Raw genomic sequence first — 21,097 nt, forward strand, 5'->3', positions numbered from 1 at the left:
GAAAAGTCAAAGGTTAATATCGTAATTTTTTTATGTTTTTGTTCTGAAGATTTAGTAGATGAAATTTTTTTAGCTGTAACCAGTGGACTTATCAATTAAATATTTTTAGCGATTAATTCTTTACCAAAAATGTTATGTGAAAAGTCCCATTATGAAAAAAGTTGTAGTATATATTATATCTAAACCAAACGGATATTTATTCTGTTACTTATCATTTTAGCTTTAGAACAGCTTGATACTTTGACCTTAGAGTAATCTCAACAGCGTCCTTAGAAAAAAAAATGTGAGAGAAATAGCTCACAGACTACGAAAATAGCGATAACTTCAGTCTTCAGCAATTCAATCTTTTAAATTATTTCTATTTGAGAATCTCAGCGAGGGATTTATTCTCTAAATATTAAATTGGGAAGGTAAAGCAGATTGAGTTTTCAAATAATAATAAGATATATTAAAAACATATATATTTTATCGGGGGGACCTTAATGAAGTATACCAGGTTCTACTCTTTATATCCTCTTAACATTGGATCTTCCTATAGATAGAGATGATTTCAACAGTGTAATCGCGCATTACGCTGATCGCACTGGTATAATTATCGAATCGAAAAGTCCCCAATATTGTCATCCAAAAAATTATAGGAAACATTTAGAGCATCGAAGTCTGGTGCTTAAATAGGAAATTTCGAGTTAATGCTTAGAAATCACAATTATTCGTCATGCCATTCGAAAAAATAGGGAAAAAATACAGCTAGGTTGCTAGCTGGTGCTATGAAATGATACAATCCCCTCTGTTAACAAAGTAACCTAATTACTGCTCGCCCTGAGCTCCAAATTTATGTGGGATGATCACGTCTCCAGAATTAAAGGTGAAGCACATGTTGCAGCATTTATATTCTGTCCAGATCCAATTTGGAGTGAAAATGAGAAATATTTTTTGTCTTTGACATGATCAATACTAATATACGCTTCGTCTTCCTGGTGCAATATATTCCCTGTTCTGATTAAAAAATTGGCAAGATATCGGAATAAGGTTCTGTAGAAGTTGACTAAGAAAGATAACATACATCGCGATCTAAAAATTGATTATCTTCATCAACATATAGCCAAATTAAATTCTAACAACTTTTACACTAAAATATTGTTGCAGCGAAGCCTGGCTTTAAATACATTCCAATTTGATAAGTTAGCAGAAGATATCAGAATACAACCCAGAACAGCATACTTCTGTAGCGTTATAAGTCTCTGCAGGATACGGAATAAGTAAAGACTTCACTTAAGTGCTTAGTGGCAAAATGTCCCTTTACTACTTTTTGCATTCTAACCATGCCTAAGCCCACTACAATGTTAAAAACCCATGATGAATGGTAATAGGTCTACAAACGAAACCAGGTACCGAGTGAAGGAGCAAAATCAGAGATTCTGAAAAAGTATTTTTTTTTTTAATATTCTATGTGCTTTAAAAGATTCTGCTTTAGTTTACTACCGCGGAAAAAGTATTTTTAACAAACTTCAAATGTTGGAAGATATGACAATAACGCATGAAATAATAAACCTATTTAATACCGTTTTTATTTCATTACTAAACCGAATGGAAAAAGCCAAAGTAAAAACTGGTTATAAGTTTTTGATAAAATTGATAGGAATTTTTGAGTGTATTAGTGACCAAATCTTACTTGAAAACTACATTAAACTCATCGTCATTTATGTTATTTAGTAATTATCAATTCATTATATCTTTCTGAAATAGACTGAACCATATATGGAAGAATAATTCAAATTTCATTTCCTCTTCCTGAAATTATTGCAAATGCAATTTTCGTCCTCTTTTTTTTAGTGCTAGCTAATACGAAGAAAAACAAAACGAATTTTAACCCTTGAACCCAGATTTTTTTTAGCAAACATACTTTTCATACCAGTACGAACAGATAAACTTGCAGCCCTTCGACAGGTGAGGCATATTTGTCAACTTTGAACTTCTCAAGTACGATTTTTCCAAGTGTTTACCTTTTCCAGTAAATTTCGTTTGAAAGTTTTAGCCAGGGAGGACATTAGTTTATTAGTTAGTTTGGAGTTATTGGCGCAAGACCCAGTTGTGGCTATATCACCCCTGAAACTAGGTTTATGAATAACAATTTAAATGCAGTTGAAAAACTAGATTAATGAATAGAAACCTATGTCCTTGAGATAAGAGAAGATGTTGGAATGAGGATCATCTCCAAAAAATAAAATTAAAGACGGAACGAAGCTACCTAAGTGACGTTGTCACTGAAGGACTATGTCTTTTTCACGCTTTAATGTTTAAAGAACAGTGTTTGCTAAACGTTTAATAGCAATTAGTGCACATTTCTATTGATTCGTCATATTTGTTGAATTGGTGTAGCCAGACTGGCTACTCTGTACCAGAACGAGTCACTGTAAGAATCGTTTTACAGTTATAATCATATATTTGTTTATATTTTATCAGGGCTATAAAACACACTATCGTATGAATATCGTACATTTATGCGCATCGTTAATTTATTTATGTGTTAAGGTGGTTAGAACAATTCTAAATTTTAAACTTTTTAAATGGAATCAATGGAATAGGCATGATTAGAAATGCTATTTTTTTGTGAGTAAAAAATTTTTTCTCAGGAAAATTCAAAAGAATTGGAAGCCATGGTTAATGGGTCAATAAATAATTTGATGTTAATTCGAAAAATTTCACTTACCTCAGCTGGTCCACAATTAGTTATGAACCAAAGTTTCCTTATTTTTATTTTTTTATATTGCATTACATTTTAAAATAGTCAAATTTTATGTGAACTTTTCTGACAATTAACGTTTTAATGAAAAAAAAGTTGTAGCACACACTTGCATAGAGCAAATTTTTTTCAGCGATATTTCTTTCTGTTAAGGAAGAAATATCATTGATAACTTGTGGTACTTAATGACACTTAGATTTAAGAAGCTCTCAACCCTGCAGGGTTTAATAAATGTTTAGATTATTAACATATTATGAAAATACGTTTTTTTTAAATAAATCTCAGCATTGAAGCGCTTTTTTATTTAAAAATTATCCGTGCGTTTAAGATGAACACAAGTGATTTAATATCTAAATAAAATGAGGGAAATATAAATATTTCGATGAAAAATTACATTCAAGGTTGTAATTTGCTTTAGAACCAAATAATAAGGAATTTGTACGCAGATATACTGATAAATTAATAACTAGTATCAATTTTTTTCATAAAGAATGTGAGAGTATTAGCGTTCCCTTAAGAGTTAAAATTTTAAATCTGTATACTCTAGAATTTAGATATTTTTCTTACAGATATTTACCCATTGTAATACCCATTCTACCATTGTACTTTTACAGATATTTACCCCACACGTACTTTACACGTGTTTCTCAACTCGATTTACTCGAAAGATCTTTAAAATATTTCAGTGCTTTATCGCAGACCGGCAACGTGAGTAATTTGGACTATAAACATATTTTTTACGTATGAAAAAATTTGGTAATTAAGAAATTTTTGACCTGTTTGTTTTTGATCATTCATATACTCTCTTAAATATGAAAAAATTTTTGAACTGAAACTATATAAATATAAATAAAATTTATATTAATTCTAATACACAAATATTAATTTTGTTATTTAAGTAACATAATAGCGAAACCAATTTATGCAATCACGTCTAGTAGGTAGCAAAATAATGCAAGTAAATACGAAATATATAAAAATGGAAATAACAAAGAACAATCAAAAAATAAATAATAAGAATAACAATCAAAAAATAAATAACTAAATTTAATGTGATTGCTGTTCTGGCTTGTTGCTGACTAACGTGTTATCCGTTATGGCTACACGTAAAGCAGCACAAGATTAGGTTAATTTCGATGTTTTGTTTTAATAACACTCGTAATCGAAAATTTAGTTTTTCATAAATAAATTAAGAAAAAGCGATGAAAATTCTTAATTGATTTTTAATAAAGATGGGGACATTCTCTTATAATTTTTTTTTATCCAGAAGTCATACCTGTATAATGTTTATACTATTGAATTGTGATTTTTAATCAAAATCTGAAGATAGTTTAATACTATCTTAAAATTCTAATACAATTAATATTGAATTATTTTCATTTGTAATGAACAAAATTCTTTTGAGGTAGTAAGATTAATCGTAGTTTTGCATAAATAAATTAAAAAAAATACATAAAAGAATGTCCCATTTTCATGAAAATCAATTAAGATTTTTATCACTTTTTTTTCCATCTGGAAATGATATATGTTTAATATTTATACTATTGAATTGTGATTTTTATCCTAAATATGAAGATAGTTAATACTATCTTCAAATTCTAATACAATTAATACTGAACTATTTTCATTTGTATTGAATTAAATTCCTTTGTGGTTGTAAGATTGTTATTTTGTAATATTGTATTATCATAAAATAACAATTGTTATATTGTTGATAACATTGATGGATTGATTATTGTTGATTACAATTGTTATATTGTTGATAACATTGAGCTACATTTATAGTGAATTAATAATAAATATAATTTTTCCTTTATGGTAGTAAAATTGTTATTTTGCAATACTGTTACATTAAAAAAAAAAACAATTGTTATATTGTTGATAATATTGATCTTCATATGCAATAAATTAAGTTCTTTTGTGGTAGTAATATTGTTATTTTGTTTTCAACGCATGATTTGTTAATCAAAAATTCCTTACAAGCACATCCTCTTCTGGAGGATGATTAAAGTCATAGTAAGTTCATTTAAGTGCTCCAAAATTACACTCCAAAATTTCATATTAAGGAATACAGCATTTATAAAATCACAGAAAGAAGAAAATATCTCAAAGTTGTTCTCTTGTATACAAAACTTGAATTTTTTTTACTTGAAAGCATCAATCTTATTCTATAAGTTGAGAGCGGCTATTATTTTTGCCTTGTAGGCTTCGATTTAGTTCATTTATGAGGGAAAATATATTAGACAGGAAAGAAAGCTTAGCTGCGTACTTCTTTTTACAAAAAAAAAGTATACCTAATATTGATCCCTTCTTCGTACCAGTAAATAGCATTTTCGGTTGGAAAACAATGCACTAAACTATTTAAAATATATTATTCATTAATTTTTATACAATAAAAATATTCATGAAGGAATGTGACGCAAAAAGATAAGATTTAAAATTTTTTAATTACTTTGTGGTGACACCTGCTTCCCAACGGTGCAAAGAGTTAAACTAGTTTGGGACTTAGTAACAGGTTAAAATAAAACTTTTTCTCTTAATATTACTACCACTTCTTAACATTTTCCTGGTGCTGAATCCTGAAGCGGGCCTGTAAGCGAGACGGAAAAGAGAAAACACTAGTAGTAGAACTGCTTCAATAATCGATAATTTTTTGGAGGAGTAAATCTATTCTTAACATTAAACAATTCATTACTATTAATTGTTTCATGGGGAAGATGCAATTCAATATATAAATTGTATCCATTTAAAAAGTTTGGCAGTGATGGATATTTTATTATTCCTGAAAGAAAGCTAAAAATTACATTTATTTGTTACCAGTTTTGACTCTTTTCCATCTTTTCCACTTTTTCATCTATACATGATATACACTTTCAATCCCTAGTGGGCCATTATTGGCCTCAGGAGCCCAGCTAGACTAAACAGAATAGAACAGAACTTTCAGTCCTGTCCTGAAGTTTGAATTCGAACATTAATTGGTTGTAATTTGTCAGTTTTGAATACAAAGCCTATAGATTTGCCTAATTTCCAAAACAGTGTTCATACGGCATGTATTAATTTTAATTTCTCTAACATCCAGAATTATTTCCATAAAACAAGTTTTTTTCTAAAATAATTCAATTGTTTGAGATTAATAAATATTTCAAAAATAAAATTATTCACACTTACCGACATGTTTTTCCCAGTAGGGAATAAAATCCTAAATAGAAGAAATCTTAGAAGATAATTTTTTCAGCGTGTTTTTCTGCACCACTTGTCATCGATGTGACCTAGCTGATACTGGTGGTTATGTTTGAGATTTTTATTTGACAAAGAAATAGGACACGCACATTTTTCTGAGCCAAAAATAGCAACAAATCAAATAAAAGCAATCATAATAAGTGTTTTATTCCCAATTGGTTTATTATTTCGCCACTTTGTTGTCGATCCTTCGGTTATTTCATTCAACTCAATAAATACGCTTCAATAAATGTTAAAAATGTTCTTTTTTTTCAAGCGTTTTATAAAAAACAAAGTTTTGACACAGAACACGTGATGTCTGTAGATCCCATAATCACTGTGACCTCTGTCCTACATTCTTTTTGTTTCTTTTTTTTATGAAACGTTTCTCCATCTTCTTTTTTAAAAAAAATATTAATAAAGTAACTAAAGAACGAAATCTCTTTCTTGGTCCAATGATAACTTAATGTCATCATGAGTCGGTAATTGTTTATTGCAATCTTAAACATAATCAGCTGCTAGTTTGTGTACTTCGATGCGGTATGAATATGTCCTTGATTTTGAAATATATTTCCAATAAAATGATTAATAAAGATTGTTTTCCAGGGAATGTTAAAAATTATTATATTGAAATTACCATCAGTTATTTTAATTTTAAGTATAGTTTTATTTCTTAGTATATTTTAAAGTAAATTAGTATTTTCACATGATAAAATCTATTACTTATATATTAGGATAACTAACCTAGCAACAATTTTACTTTGGCCCTAGTTAGGCTTAAAATTAGCTCAATATGGGTCCTATAATAAGACCAATCGAGTATAATAATAAGACCATCGAGAGACCAATATTGGGATGGCTGGATTTTTAAATACTGGTCCTAAGATGGCCTATATAGGGCCAATATTGGTCAATATAGAACCCATAGTGGCTAAATAATGGATATAAAATATCGGGTGAATTTTGCAATTCCATAAAAGAACGATATTGGTTGTAAAGTGGCTGAAAAATATAGGATGAATTGGAAAATTCTATAAAGAGCCAATATCAAAAAAATAACGGCCCTTTGAACCTTTATTGAGTCAAGATTCATGAATATTGGCCAAATGAGGGCCCAAGTTATTTTAATGCTAGGTTATGCTTACATATAAGCAAGATAATCTGAGAAATTTCTAGCTTATCCTTTTCCCGTCAAGGAAGCGTTAATGCAACATTTTCAGAGAAGTTAACCTTCTCAGCTTTGTAAAAAAATTATTCTCCAGGGGAAACGAAATTTAAGTTAGTTTTAGTATTGTTTATTTTAAGTATATCAAATATTCAAAGTATTATATGAAATGCAAATTTATTGCAGTAATCTCGCATCGTCTTCTTTAAAAAGAAAGCATTAATTATCCTGATTTTAAGAGTTTTAATATTTAATTTACTTTTAATTTATTAGTAGCAGAAAGCGGTGCAGTTGGTATCCCTGCGTTTTGTAGCAAAAAAGAAAACTGACATTATTAAAAAAATGGTGGACATTTAAGGTTGCCAACTTCTTCAAATTATTTGAAAAAAGTGTTAAGGTATGAAACACTGAAATTTTCTGACTACTGTTTATTTTTGAAATTTTGCAAGCCCTTAAATTAAAAGCCCGAGATAATTGTAAAGTTAAGAGGTTAAAAAGCCTTGCCAAGTGACAGCATAATCATCATCATCAAAATTTATCTGTGTGTCTGAGGCCACTTGCAGCCTTTTCCTCATTCATCTTGAAGTTTTAACTTTGAGGTGGTACTTTCATGCAAATGGAATGCAAATGGGATTGAAAAGAAAAATTCAATATTTTGTATTCTAGATAAAGATTAATTTTGTTTTCAGTTACGATTGCTCAGAGCTGTAAGCAGTTGGAAAACTTCACTGATATTATCTTCAAAATGATTAATTCGTAAAAGAAATCTAATGCTAAACATATGCAAAAATTGTTTATCTAACGTTCTTTTTGAACTGATTAATTTTCAGATCAGTGGTTGAAATTGCCCTTTGAACCCAAAGTTTAAATTTCAACACTAACGGTTCTATATTTATAAGTCTATTGTTTACAGAATATAAAAATTCTTTGAATTTTAGTTTGAATGAGCTTCTATTTGGAGCGTTTTGCAAATCAGTGGGAACACTATTGAATAATTATGGAGCTAAATAAATGAAGTTCTTGCAAAAAACATTTTCCTGAGGTATCGGTACTTGGTATATTTCTTTAGGTCTACGTTGGTTAATATTTTCTGCATTTTTTACACTCATTTGGATTCATAGAAAAATATAAACAGAATTTGTAGGTTAAAAAAGATGACGAATCAAAATTTATGGTTTCTTAGGTCACATGCGTGAATTAAATTTTTTTTCTCTTCTCTTAACAAAGAACAGCCGTTTTTTCACCTATTGTTAGTATAGATTTATCTGTGTTTGCCTTTTAACATTTTATTAATTGTGGTGGTCACACACATGCTTATTTTTTTAGCAGTATACAAATCATTTGTCTTTACTCCTTTCACACGCCTTTGTCTTTAATTTTTTTTTAAAAAAAAAGCAAAGTTCGGCAAGAAATTTAAATAAATTATTTTTTTTATTAAAAATTGATAATACATCACACATTTGCAACAGCAGTATATAATTTACACAAAAAAATCCAATAAACACTAAAGACTTCATTATAAAAATATTGAAAATATGCATTAATACGGAAGAAACATATGACGATGTATTTCTTATACTATCCAGGGATGGCACATCACCCAACAAACGTAGGAACGTAGTAGGAACTCAATTAATTAATATTCATTTTCTCAAATAAGAGTACATTTATGGATTACCACCACATTTGCAGATTTAAAAAAATATCTTATGGAATATATGTTTAAATCTGAAACCCCCCTAACATTCATGTTTATATTTATACAGTGGTAAATAAACAGGGAATTTTCATTGGTTTTTATCTCTTTTAATTGCTTTCTGCTTGCTGCTTTTTTTGAAATTTTTTTTTAGCATATGCTCTATTATAGATGATAATTTATCAAAAGTCTATCTAAGAATTATAAAGTCTGTCCACGACTAATAATCCATAATAAAACTTTGAGCTGAATGCTGATTTGAAATGTTTTGGTCAATATAGTAAAAAGCCGAACTATAGCCAGAACATCACATATCCCACACATTCTACATCAAATTGTTTTTCACTGTTATACTTTTCAAGTGTCCTGAATCCCCTCTAGATAACAGTACAATACTAAGACATCATTAAAAAGTTATTGACTTCATAAAGTAGATTAATCAATTTCTTTACATAAATATTTATGGGTAAAATGTAGCAAAAAAATTAATGTTATTAAACGATCGAAACAACACTTTTCACATACATTTATTGAAATAATCTAAAAAAGTATCGAGATCTTTTTACACAATAGGGACGTAAGGAGACGATTTTTAAAAATTTGTCCAAAAAGCTTACTGATCATCATTTTGAACATATCTAGTATTTTTTTTAACGTTTATCTTAATTTTTAATGATGAATAAGTTTATTTGGATCTACATCTGCTTTCGTATTTCTTTAAAAAGTTGCTAGTAGAGAAAAAAGTATCAGAAGGAAGCATTTTTGGTATATATCGCATTTAATTAGGATTGGAGTTCCTATAATAGGACAAATTAAGTTCTGACAAGTTACAGTTAAAAGTGGGTTGTTGCGTCCCAGCGGCAGTTGGTTGATCTGAATTTACTCCTGGCTCGCACCGACCACAGTACTGATCTAAATACATCCTCGGTTGTAGACAGATCAAGGGTTAGAATCCTCTTGTCATCGGGCTAACTTAGGGAGGTTTTCAAAGCTTTCCTTCCCATGTGATGCAAATGGGGGTTAATTCCATAAGAAAGGTAGACTAGTTTGTCCCAATACTTTATTTAGGACTTCCCGTGCCTTCTGGGATGGGTTTAAAAGTTCAAGGCCACAAAGTTAAACACTGATAGTAATAAACTCAGAATTGGGTCGACTTGTCAGCACCGGTTATAAAATAAAATAACACACAGTCAAGTACAATATAAACAGTCTTGTACGTCAAATACAATATAGAGAGTCTTGTACAATCAAATACAATATAAACACTCTTGTACAGTTAAATACAATGCAAAAGTATATGCCATATATTATTTTAAGTAATTTGAGATCAGTCAACTAGATGATACAGCAGTTATTTTATTGAAAAAAAACAATGGCGAATCTTTCTAACAGCATCTTCGTTGTTGAAGCAAGAATTATCTTTAGATGATCCTTAAAAGATACCTTGCCAGCATTCAATTTCGTTCTCATCGAATATGTTTGTCAAGAAGTATGCTTGTCAGGTATGTTTGAAATTTATGATATTAATCACTGAAAGTTGCTTGTAGTGGTTTTTGGTGTCAGAATTTTATGAAATGTTCATGGTTTGCAAAACAAATGCGTCGCCAAAACAATATTTAAAAATCTTTGGTTCAGTGTATCATCTCATTTCAAACAACCATAATATTATTCATTAATCCTAATCAATTTAGATAACATTTCATGATTGTACATAAATTTTTGATTTAGAAAAGGCAGGAGTTGATTCATCTATATTAACAGCTTGACAAACTCTACATCAGCAGAAATCGTTAAATAGTCGTTCAATGTCCTGCTAATTGCTTGTGATGCAATGGATGAGCTATTACTGATAGTGCTAGTATGATAAATCCTAGGATATTGAATATTGCTTGTATAGCTAACGTTATGAAATTTGTAAACGATGAGGGTTCATAATGCGCAGAGAGGAAAATACACCGAAGAGCCATTACATTATGACCACCCTCCATCTATAACAATGGGCTCGCCCAGGTTTTCATGGTTTCTCGCCCAGGAACAATATTTTCATGGGGCACATTAGGACCCATAATCCTCATCGAACTATCCCTGAGGTCTGTAAGCTACTTGAACATAGTTGCAGATCAGGTTCACCCATTCATGGCAACAGTTTTTCCTGCGGGGGATGGTGTTTACCAACAGGATAATGCACAATTTCATATAGGTTCAATCGTCGAGGAACATTCCAGTGACTTTCAAGTCATGCCTTGGTCCCCAAATTTACCTGACCTTAATCCAATAGAGCATTTGTGGTCCTACTTAGAAAACCAAATTCGTGCTGTCACGCTACCCCCTCGCAATGTGAGGGAATTGCAGGACCAGTTGGTGAGCGCTTGGTACCAGATACCTCAGACCACCTATCAGCACCTTGTGGAATCAATGCCACGGCGGGTGATAGCAGTTTTGAGGTTTAAAGGTGATCCTACATGTTATTAGAAGGGTGGTCATAATGTAATGGCTCTTCGGTGTAATTTCAGTTTCTGGAAAAATATTAAAAAATATTTGTTTCAACGAATGATGCTTTTTTAAACAGTCAATATAATTTCAATCACAATCATTCTAGGAAAAACTTTATGAATGCAGCGTTATTATTTAGATGAAAGAGGACAAGGACTGTTCCATCCTCCGAATAGGTTGTCAAGTTCTACAGCTGCAGCAATCGTTAGATGGTCTTTAAAAGGTCCACTGACTGCCTGTAATCCAATGGGTAAGCCATCACTTATGCCTGCAGGTATGTTAGTTACGGGAAATCCTAAGACATTAAATATGGCTGTGTAGCCAATATTATTGAATTTTGGGATTGTTAAATGACTGAAAGGCGGTGGCTCCGGATGCGTAGGTAGCAAAACAATTGAATCTTCTTGAAAAATGTCTAAAAACTTTTGCTTTAGTGAGGCAAACTGCTGTAAACAATCATAATGGAATTGGTCCTTATCTCGTTTTTCAATAGCGGCGTAGAACAGGCATGGCAAAGTGTGATTTGAAAGACGAAAAATCACTTTCAGAAACTCCCATCCCAGATGAACTTGTCCATTTTCATTTGCAAAGATTAACTTGAAAGGCTCTAAATTCTTTTCGAGAACTTTACTTTGCCACAATTGGAAAGAATTTTGGAGCTCGTTGAGTGTCAGTGGAATGGCTTTGGTGCCAAATCTTTCCTCGAAGAAATCAGCAGCCTGAAAAAAAAGTTTGAAGATATGAAAAGCTTAAGAAATGAAATAATGTTTTTCAAACTTATATTTATTTAAATTTACTAGAAGGTGATCGACAATCTCCTGTTTTCTTTCTTTACTTTCGTGGATGATAAATATTATCAGAAAATAAAAAAGATGTAATGTTTATCTAATGAAAAGTGGTGGTAGATTATTATGCTTATTAATATAGTAAATTACTACGCCACTTATATAGATAAATATACCACTTAGAACAACTAACCTCTCTAGGTTACGGGATTGGTGATACGGAATAATCTGAATGGTAGAGAAATCATCCCAATTGCTTAAATCTCCACAAGATTACAATTAACTTAGCTTACAATTATTTTAAAGTTTCTGAATTAGTTTAAATAAATGAAAGAGAAATAAAAAGATTTTGAGGTAATTCTTTTTAATAAATTTCAATTTTATTTTATTTTACTTTATACTTGCGTCGTTGAACCGCCGTCCTAATTTTGAGTATACGACTACCAATGTTCAACTTCGTAGTCCTGCGATTTTGAACCCATTCCAGAAGACAAGGGAACTGCTGTATAAAGTAGCGGGAGAAATTTGCCTTCGTGGAGGACTTTTTGACGGAACTAGCCCACATTTGCGTTACATGAAGAGGAAAACGTCGAAAACCTCCCTTGTTTAGTCTGATGACAAAGGGGCTCAAACCCATTGATCTGTCTATAACTGTGGATATCTTACGTCATCACTGTGTTTGGTGCGAGCCAGGTGCCGAGTTCGTATCTACCAGCCATCGCTGAGTTTCGAACCCGGGTTATCCATTTGGGAGGCAAGAGCTCTATCCCCTGTGCCACCACGGCTCTAATTCATCATAATTTTTTATTTTACATTTTATAACTGTCGTTGAACAGCCGACCTAATTTTGGGTATACGACCAGAGATGCCAACTTGCTCCGGACACCAAATATAAATTTTAAAGTGGTAGTTTATCAATTGTGATTCTTGGTTTAATAAATTTAATTTAGTAGATTTTTATCCACCACTATTTCTAAATAATTTGCAGGCTTATATAATTCACCACTTTATTGTACTAAAGTCGTGCTATACCTTTTAAAAAGCATGCAAAAATAGTCAAATATATGCAAAATTTACTTAGTAGTTATTTACCGTTTTTTAAATTATTTTGGCGTGTCCGGAGCAGTTGGCATCTCTGTACGACCACTAATGCTCAACTCCGTAGCCTTGTAATTTTGACCAGAACCTAGAAGACAAGGGAACTCCTGGATCAAGTATAGGCAGAAATTTGCCTACGTGGAAAATTTTTTGATGGAAGTTATCCGTTTTTACATTACATTGAGTAGAAAACCACGAAAAGTTGCTTGACGGCAAGCAGAGATATCATCCGTCCACCTGTGAAGCTATTTTAACTCAGCACTGTGGTCGGTGAAAGCCAGTTTCAGAATTCGTATTGACCAGCCATCGCTGGGATTAGAACCAGTTCACCTCTTTTATTGTTTACCATTATGAAGTCCGCTTCCATAAATGTTGCCCCCCACTTTAAAATATTTTACATATTAAATTAAATTTCTTCATAATACTGTTTGTTTATGAATTCGTGTCTCCTAAGCCACCATGGCTCCATTAACACTATTAATCCCTTAACACGCAGATTTTTTGAAAAAAAAAGGCCAATTTTTTTTTTTTTTTTTTTTTTTTTTTTATGTATAAAAACACACTTTGGAACATTGTCTTTTCTTTTGGTGGACAATTTTGATATACTGAGCTTTTGTTCCATGGAAAAAGGCCAAAATAATTTTTAAAAAAAACGGTAAATAACTACGGAGTACATTTTGCAAATATTTGACTATTTTTGTTTGCTTTTTAAAAGGTATAGCATAACATAAGTACTAAAAAGTTGTGACTTATATAAGCCTACGAATTATTTAGAAATAGTGGTGGATAAAAATCTACTAAATTGATTTTATTAAACCAAGAATCACAATTGATAAACTACCACTTTAAAATATATATTAGCTGTCCGGAGCAAGTTGGCATCTCTGTATATTTTATTCCTGAATAAATAAGTGCTATAGCTCACAATCCTATGTAAAAGATAAATATCAATAAAACGATTTTTTTTTTAGCTTTCACATTGTTATTTTCAATTCTCGATTATATTCGAGAATGAAAAATTATAGCATCATAACATACAACGCCGCTCGAATTATCTCGAGTGAGCACAGTTTGGCCTGTTTAGAGCTCTCGAATTAGCTTGATCGCACAAGTTAAGTGGTTAAAAGAAATCATGGTTATTAAATAATGGGATTAGAAATTAATTAATGGCTTGCCAAACTGTAATTAACTACAAACTAAAATTGCAAATATTAGAGATATTTTGCTAGTTTTAAAAGGTTTAGCATGCCATATATGAAGAAAGTGGTGAATTATATAAAACTACGAATTGTTTAAAAATTGTGGTGGATAAAAATCTACTAAGTTGAATTTATTAAACCAAGAATCGCAATAATTAAGTAAATTTTAAATAAATTTTCTGTAATTCCATAAAAGAGTGTAAATTTTATAGTTCTATATCATGTTATACGCTGTCAGCCAGCTACTTTTCACGGCCTATGTGAAAGGTCAGTGTCAGCAAGCGGTGGCAGACGCAGTCTAAATGTAATTTCAGTGTCAGCCACCGGTGTTTGACGCGGCCTAAATGTAATTTCAGTGTCAGCCACCGGTGGTTGACGCGGCCTAAATGTAATTTCAGTGTCAGCTACCGGTGGTTGAAGCAGCCTAAATGTAATTTCAGTGTCAGCTACCGGTGGTTGACGCTGCCTAAATGTAATTTCAGTGTCAGCCACCGGTGGTTGACGCGGCCTAAATGTAATTTCAGTGTCAGCCACCGGTGTTTGAAGCAGCCTAAATGTAATTTCAGTGTCAGCTACCGGTGGTTGACGCTGCCTAAATGTAATTTCAGTGTCAGCCACCGGTGGTTGACGCGGCCTAAATGTAATTTCAGTGTCAGCCACCGGTGTTTGAAGCAGCCTAAATGTAATTTCAGTGTCAGCTACCGGTGGTTGACGCTGCCTAAATGTAATTTCAGTGTCAGCCACCGGTGGTTGACGCGGTCTAAATGTAATTTCAGTTTCAGCTACCGGTGGTTGACGCAGCCTAAATGCAATTTCAGTGTCAGCCACCGGTGGTTGACGCAGCCTAAATGCAATTTCAGTGTCAGCCACCGGTGGTTGACGCGGCCTAAATGTAATTTCAGTGTCAGCTACCGGTGGTTGACGCTGCCTAAATGGAAAGTCCAGTGTCAGCCACCGATGGCTGACACGGTGCTCAACGTGTTAAGAGAAACTGTACTTACTCTCCTTACTGCTTTTTTGATTGACTGCGTAGGAGAAAAAGCTAGTCCTGGAAACTCTTCTATGTAGTAAACTTTTACTTTCGAAAAATCCACCTGAAATGAAATCTGGGAATTACTTACAGATCTGTTCTTTGACGAAGATCTTTTTTTAAAAACTGAGCCAGAATGATATTGAAACTTAAAAGCTGTAACAAATTTTCTAAACATCATGTCTTTTTAGTGCAATTTATCATCATAGTTTTTTTTAATTTCATGGTTATGCATACCTCATAGTTTAGTTATAACCGTTTGTCATTTATTTGATAATATTAAAAAAAAAAATCAAATACGTGATGTACCGATATAAAATACTTTTATGAAGTCAATAAATATTAAGGCCAGTTCCTTTGTCGATAAAAAAAAACTGAACTTGGAAATATTTGAGGGAATTTATATTTTATTTCAAAAATTTTATTAAGATATAATTTTAAAAGTTTTGGTTGAGGTTCACTAAAATTATCATTAAAAATTAATCATATGAGGTGAGCTTTAGCTAACTTCTGCAATTGGCCGGGATAGCCTTATCGGTAGTTCGTGGGTTCGAACACCGCCGGCCGAAGACTCGTAACAAATTTTTTTACTATCCGAAGACTAGTAAAATGACTGATGCACGTTAAATCTGTCGAGTCGCAAAAGTCCTCCATGTTCCCATAACAAATCATAACCTTTGGGGGTACTGGATTGGAGATCGGTCGTTCTCTGATTCAGGTCAAAATTACGATCTGTGGATGAATGAATGGATGTATGAATGGGTCCGCCCTATAAACGGGTGCGACGTATGGTGTGGCTGAAGTCGAATTCTTGACCATAGATGGCGATACTGCAAAACAAGGAATGCGCATTCTGCCTTAAATTTGCTTGATTTCACCAAGCAGGCTTGCTAGTATGGCAAGTGGCATTAGAAACAACAAAAACAACAACAATTGAATGATGGGCTCAAACAGAAAAAAAAACTCGACACATTTTAACTAGAAAAGGGAGAAAATATTTATTATACATTTTGGCACTAGGAAATAATATCTAATTTTTCTAGGAGATATTATTTTTAAGTACAAAAAACGCATAAGAAAATAATATGTATTTTCCATTTCTCATGCATTTTTTTGCACTCACCGAATCAAATGAAACAACAATAGTTACAAGTTATTTGTAACCATAACTTTCTGACTTATTACTAATTAGAGCATATAATCCTCATAATTTATAAACAATTATTTCTGTATCATCCATAAACTCTTACCTAATAAATAATTAGCTTTATAAACTTGTTTTCAGTTTAATTTGATTTAGCGTAATAAAATACAAATATAAACAAAGAATGAAAAACAAATAATACAATAAACAAATTCAATAAATACAATAAGAAACAAATAACTTGACTAGACAGAAATGTCCGTCTATAAACATAGATATATTTCAAAAATTGTACGTTTTATACATTATGCGTAGTAAGATCTTTAAATTCTAAACTATTAGTCCTGTGAAATTGGTTTTGGTCTCATTCGAATTTGCATACAAGACAAATGGGAAAAAAATACTTTACTTGTCTGTACACTCGCAATGTCGGCAAAAATATTACAACGTTAGAACAGGGTGAAATTCTTATTTCCGCAAAAGACAGAAACCACAATTTTCAAAACAATTACCTATTTTAATTTAGCTATTTTTCGTCTATCGACTCTATCTGGCAAATGGGGCCATCTATGGGCTGAGAAGATTTATTAAATCTACGTTTTATTCTAGAAAAACAAAGTTCTTAATTTACAAAACTCTTGTTAGGCCAGTCTTGACATTTGCTTCTGAAGCCAGGACAATGACAAAACTAAATGAAAATTGCATCGCAATGTTTGGCAGAAAGATTTTGCGGAGTATACTTGGTGGTGTAAATGAAATCAATAACTGGAGAAGGAGATTCAACTTTGTACAAGATTTTTAAAAGCAACCAAATATTAATAAATACATAAAAATAAATAGAATGAATTTGATGATCCACGTGATTCGAATGAGTCATGACAATGCAATAAAAAAGATATTGCTTTTTAGACTCACTTTAACAAAAAAGGGGGGAAGGCCACGATTGAGATGTGCTGAATCGGTGGAGTCCGATTTTCTTGCAATTGATGAAAAGAATTGGAGATCAAAGATAAATAGGAAATCGTTATAGAGAAATCTTCAGAGGAAGGCATTGGCCCCACATTGGGCTGTCTGGCCAACTATGATAATGATGACGATTTTTCGTATCCTACTCTGTAAAAACTGGCTTAGTTATAAAAAAAGAGAAAAAAAATTAACGATCTTTTTTCATTTATAGCTATAAAGCATACCTTTTTATTCAGCTGTAACCGTTTATCATCATTCGAGAGTATTTTTAAAAGAAGAGGTAAGTCCTTTGCATATCGACACATTGGGCCTGTGCTGGTGAATTCATCAAGTTTTTCATTTTCGCCTTCAATGTAAGGGAAATCCCCTTTATTAGAGACGACTCCTGTTCTCAAACGATATAAAAGAAAAAGATTAGATATTGTTCAAAATATTACGATAATAACTTTATCGAATAACAGTTGTATTGACGAAAAATGTATTTTATTTCTATTACTTACCAGTAGAAGGCTTATGCCCATAGATTCCATTAAATGATGATGGGATGCGTATACTTCCACCCAGATCGTTGCCTATACCTATAACTGCTCCAGCAGTAGTTAAGAGGGCTGCTTCTCCTCCTGAAGCATCATTAAAAATGAGTTAAGGATAATCCCAAATGCAGAATATGGGCTTATAAAGCGTTAAACATAGCTAAGTACTGTTTCTAAGTATTGTTTTCAGATAAATACTTTACGAGTTTCTTAAATTTGCGTAAGAGGGCAGCATGATATAGAGAAACAAGCTCATTGCTTACATAAAAAATAGTAAATTTATATTCTTCACAAGAAGGCTCACCTGAACCATTAGAAAATGTGGCGTATCATAGTGCCACAAGTTATAAAATCATACGAGCCTTTCATACTTTTTTTTCATTAAATGATGAAAATTTAATTTATTCCACACACCCTTAGAGTGATTTCCCAGTAATCTGCCGTAATCTTAGAATGCATTTTTTGATTCAAAATATTTTTAACGCTTGAAATATATATTTAAAATATACAACTGACTTTTCTCAGTTGGATATTAATTATTTTTTTTTACAAAAAGGCTTAATTGTAATTTTAATTTTGTGCTTGGTAAGCAGAGGTTCTAAAATTAAAATTTTATAAAATATTTTACAGAAAAAAGGGAGATTTGATCTTAAAAACTATATATTTTTTCAGTGAATTTAACAGCTTGACAGCAAAATGTAATGCATAAATTTCAAATTAATTTTTTTACGATCACTTAAGTGATTTTCTATATTTTAAGCTAAAATCTTGAAAAAAATTACAAAAAAGAATGAATTAGAACTAAATATAATGTTCAATATCGTATTTTTAAATAAAATTTCTAAATGTTCTTCCTTAAAGCTTGATAAAAATAACATGTTTACACTTACATCTTAGCGTTCAGAATGCATTTCTAACATTATGCAAAGTCTGCGTACAAAATTTCAAAGAATTCCATTATAAACTGTCTTTGTAATGTGTATTAGGGTAAAAATATTTTTTAAATCAACGTTCTTCAGAGAATGCATTTAAAATGCATGGAAATTCTAAAAAGTAAAAAAAGTCAGAGTACAAAAAAGAGAAGATTAAAATTAATTTCTGAAAAGAATTTTCTTTGTTTTAAAATTGTAATTTATTCAAACTAAAAAGAAGGTTATACTACTCAAAGCTTAACAAAAAGTATTTTTGTTACGTTTTCCGAAGTTTATTTCTGGTTTTGATTTCGTCTAAAATCATAAGAAAAAACTACCATTTCTTTTTCTAAAAGCTGGTGATAAAAAATTTAATGGGTTTTGGAAAACTATTAAACTAAGTTCAAATATAGATGATAAAAAAAAATAATAAATAAAATTTTCGTCGAAATTGCCGCGGTTTCACATAGTCATATACCTTAACTGTGAAAATGCGATTATACCCATAACTATTCCAGTGTACTGTAGTACACCTTTACTATCGTTAAATATACGTTAGAATTTGAGATATACTTATTTCAGAGGTAAAAGTGACACAAAGTAAAAATTCCTGAAAATTTCATGTGAAGAAAATCAATAAAGATATCATTTAATATTCCATACATGCTTCATATTCAACATAATTTTCTGAAATGAGATTTATAATTAAATTACCTACCAATAAAGAATATCACATCTTTATATTAACAAGAATTCATGAAAAATCTTAGTTTTTAGAAGAATTGTGATTTTGGATTTAAAAATCGCTGGAATATGAATCACGAAACTGTATTTTAAAAACGCGTAAATAGAAATCGCAATGTTGGATTTTTAAATGGTGTGAATACGAATCGCGATGTACGATTTTTAAATCGCGAGAATACGAATCACAGTGTGTAACTTTTAAATCAGACAAATACAAAAATCGATCTTTAATATTAAAATTGCGTGGATAATATTAACGGATACCAGCGTGGTTCCAAATATGCAAAATGGCAAAAACCACCTCACCAAAAGAATTTAATAGGCAGAGGAATCCGATGGTTATGAAATAAGCGTAACTCCCAGAAAAATCGCATATCTTGCTCCCAATTTTCTGACCCAGAAATATCATATGAAAAACCCAAAATACCTGGGTAGTACACCAAGAACACAATCACCCCAGTTATTTTAAAATATGCATTCTCGGAAAAAAAATATTTATGAAATCAATTAATTGATGCTATAAATTTGATATTCAAATGTCTACTCAACATTATGCATTGTGCTTGTGTACTTATTATAAACAGTATTCAAATTAAACTAGATAATTGTATTAGAAAATACCATTACCCGTGCTGCCACCGACTGCTCTTAAGTTGTCAAAAGGATTTTTAGTTATTCCGAAAATCAGATTTGAGGTGTCCCACCACATGCACATCTCAGGCATATTTGTTACTGTAATAGGTATAGCTCCAGCAGCTCTGCAATAGGCAGTTGCATCAGAATCTTTGTCGGCAACTCTTCCTTTAGCTGCATAAATTCCAGATGTCTGCGCCAAACCTAGTTTTAGAACAAAACAAAGAGCACGTGATCCGTTTGATCTCTCGAGGTATGAAAGTATTTTCAATAACCCTTAATACCTACTGTCCACTGGGCAAGATTATCTTAGCATACAGGGTGTCCCAGGATTTTTTGGACTAACTTTAAAGGGAGGTAAGGAACATCACAAGGATTCAGGTTTGCATTGTGACTCATGGTCATAAACGTCTTCGTTCGATGCTAAATGGCGTTGTTCGCAAAATGGATTGGGCGTGGTAGACCTCTGTCTTCTGATTTTAGTAGCATTAATTTCTTTCTTTGAAGTGCTGTGCACTCAACACCTGTGGATTACGAAATGGATTTGTTGGCAAGAATCGTCTGTACTGCTGCGTACATCCAACGGCTAGTCTGCCAATCCGTAATCCGACGGTGTAAAGCATGCATCTTTAGCAATGATGGAAATTTTACCATCTTTTATGACATTTCCATGTATCATCTACTACAACACATGTGATATCTTTGACCAATAAATATTTCAGATGATCTCAGTCTTGT

At 31.7% G+C, this 21,097-nt stretch overlaps 1 protein-coding gene across 4 annotated transcripts in view; it reads right to left on the reverse strand.

Annotated features, from left to right (window-relative positions):
• LOC107438937 (fatty-acid amide hydrolase 2) overlaps window positions 1-21,097 on the reverse strand; it is a 75,438-nt gene that overhangs the window by 35,829 nt on the left and 18,512 nt on the right. The window contains exons 4-8 of one of the 4 annotated variants that reach the window (XM_087164108.1): window positions 20,354-20,563; window positions 18,039-18,158; window positions 17,763-17,923; window positions 15,400-15,504; window positions 11,417-12,035 (exon numbers count right to left, since the gene is read on the reverse strand). The exons of 1 other annotated variant lie outside the window; for it this stretch is intronic. In XM_087164108.1, the coding sequence (XP_087020234.1) occupies window positions 11,448-12,035; window positions 15,400-15,504; window positions 17,763-17,923; window positions 18,039-18,158; window positions 20,354-20,563 (1,184 nt within the window). In that variant the 3' untranslated portion in view covers window positions 11,417-11,447. Of the gene's footprint in view, window positions 1-5,911; window positions 6,180-11,416; window positions 12,036-15,399; window positions 15,505-17,762; window positions 17,924-18,038; window positions 18,159-20,353; window positions 20,564-21,097 lie in introns of those variants that run through there. 2 more of the 4 variants (XM_087164110.1, XM_043053438.3) reach the window with 2 other exon arrangements.

Source organism: Parasteatoda tepidariorum, chromosome 5 (assembly GCF_982258835.1).
Source record: "Parasteatoda tepidariorum strain Cologne lab strain chromosome 5, Ptep-v5.0, whole genome shotgun sequence".
NCBI classification, from domain to species: Eukaryota; Metazoa; Arthropoda; class Arachnida; order Araneae; family Theridiidae; genus Parasteatoda; species Parasteatoda tepidariorum.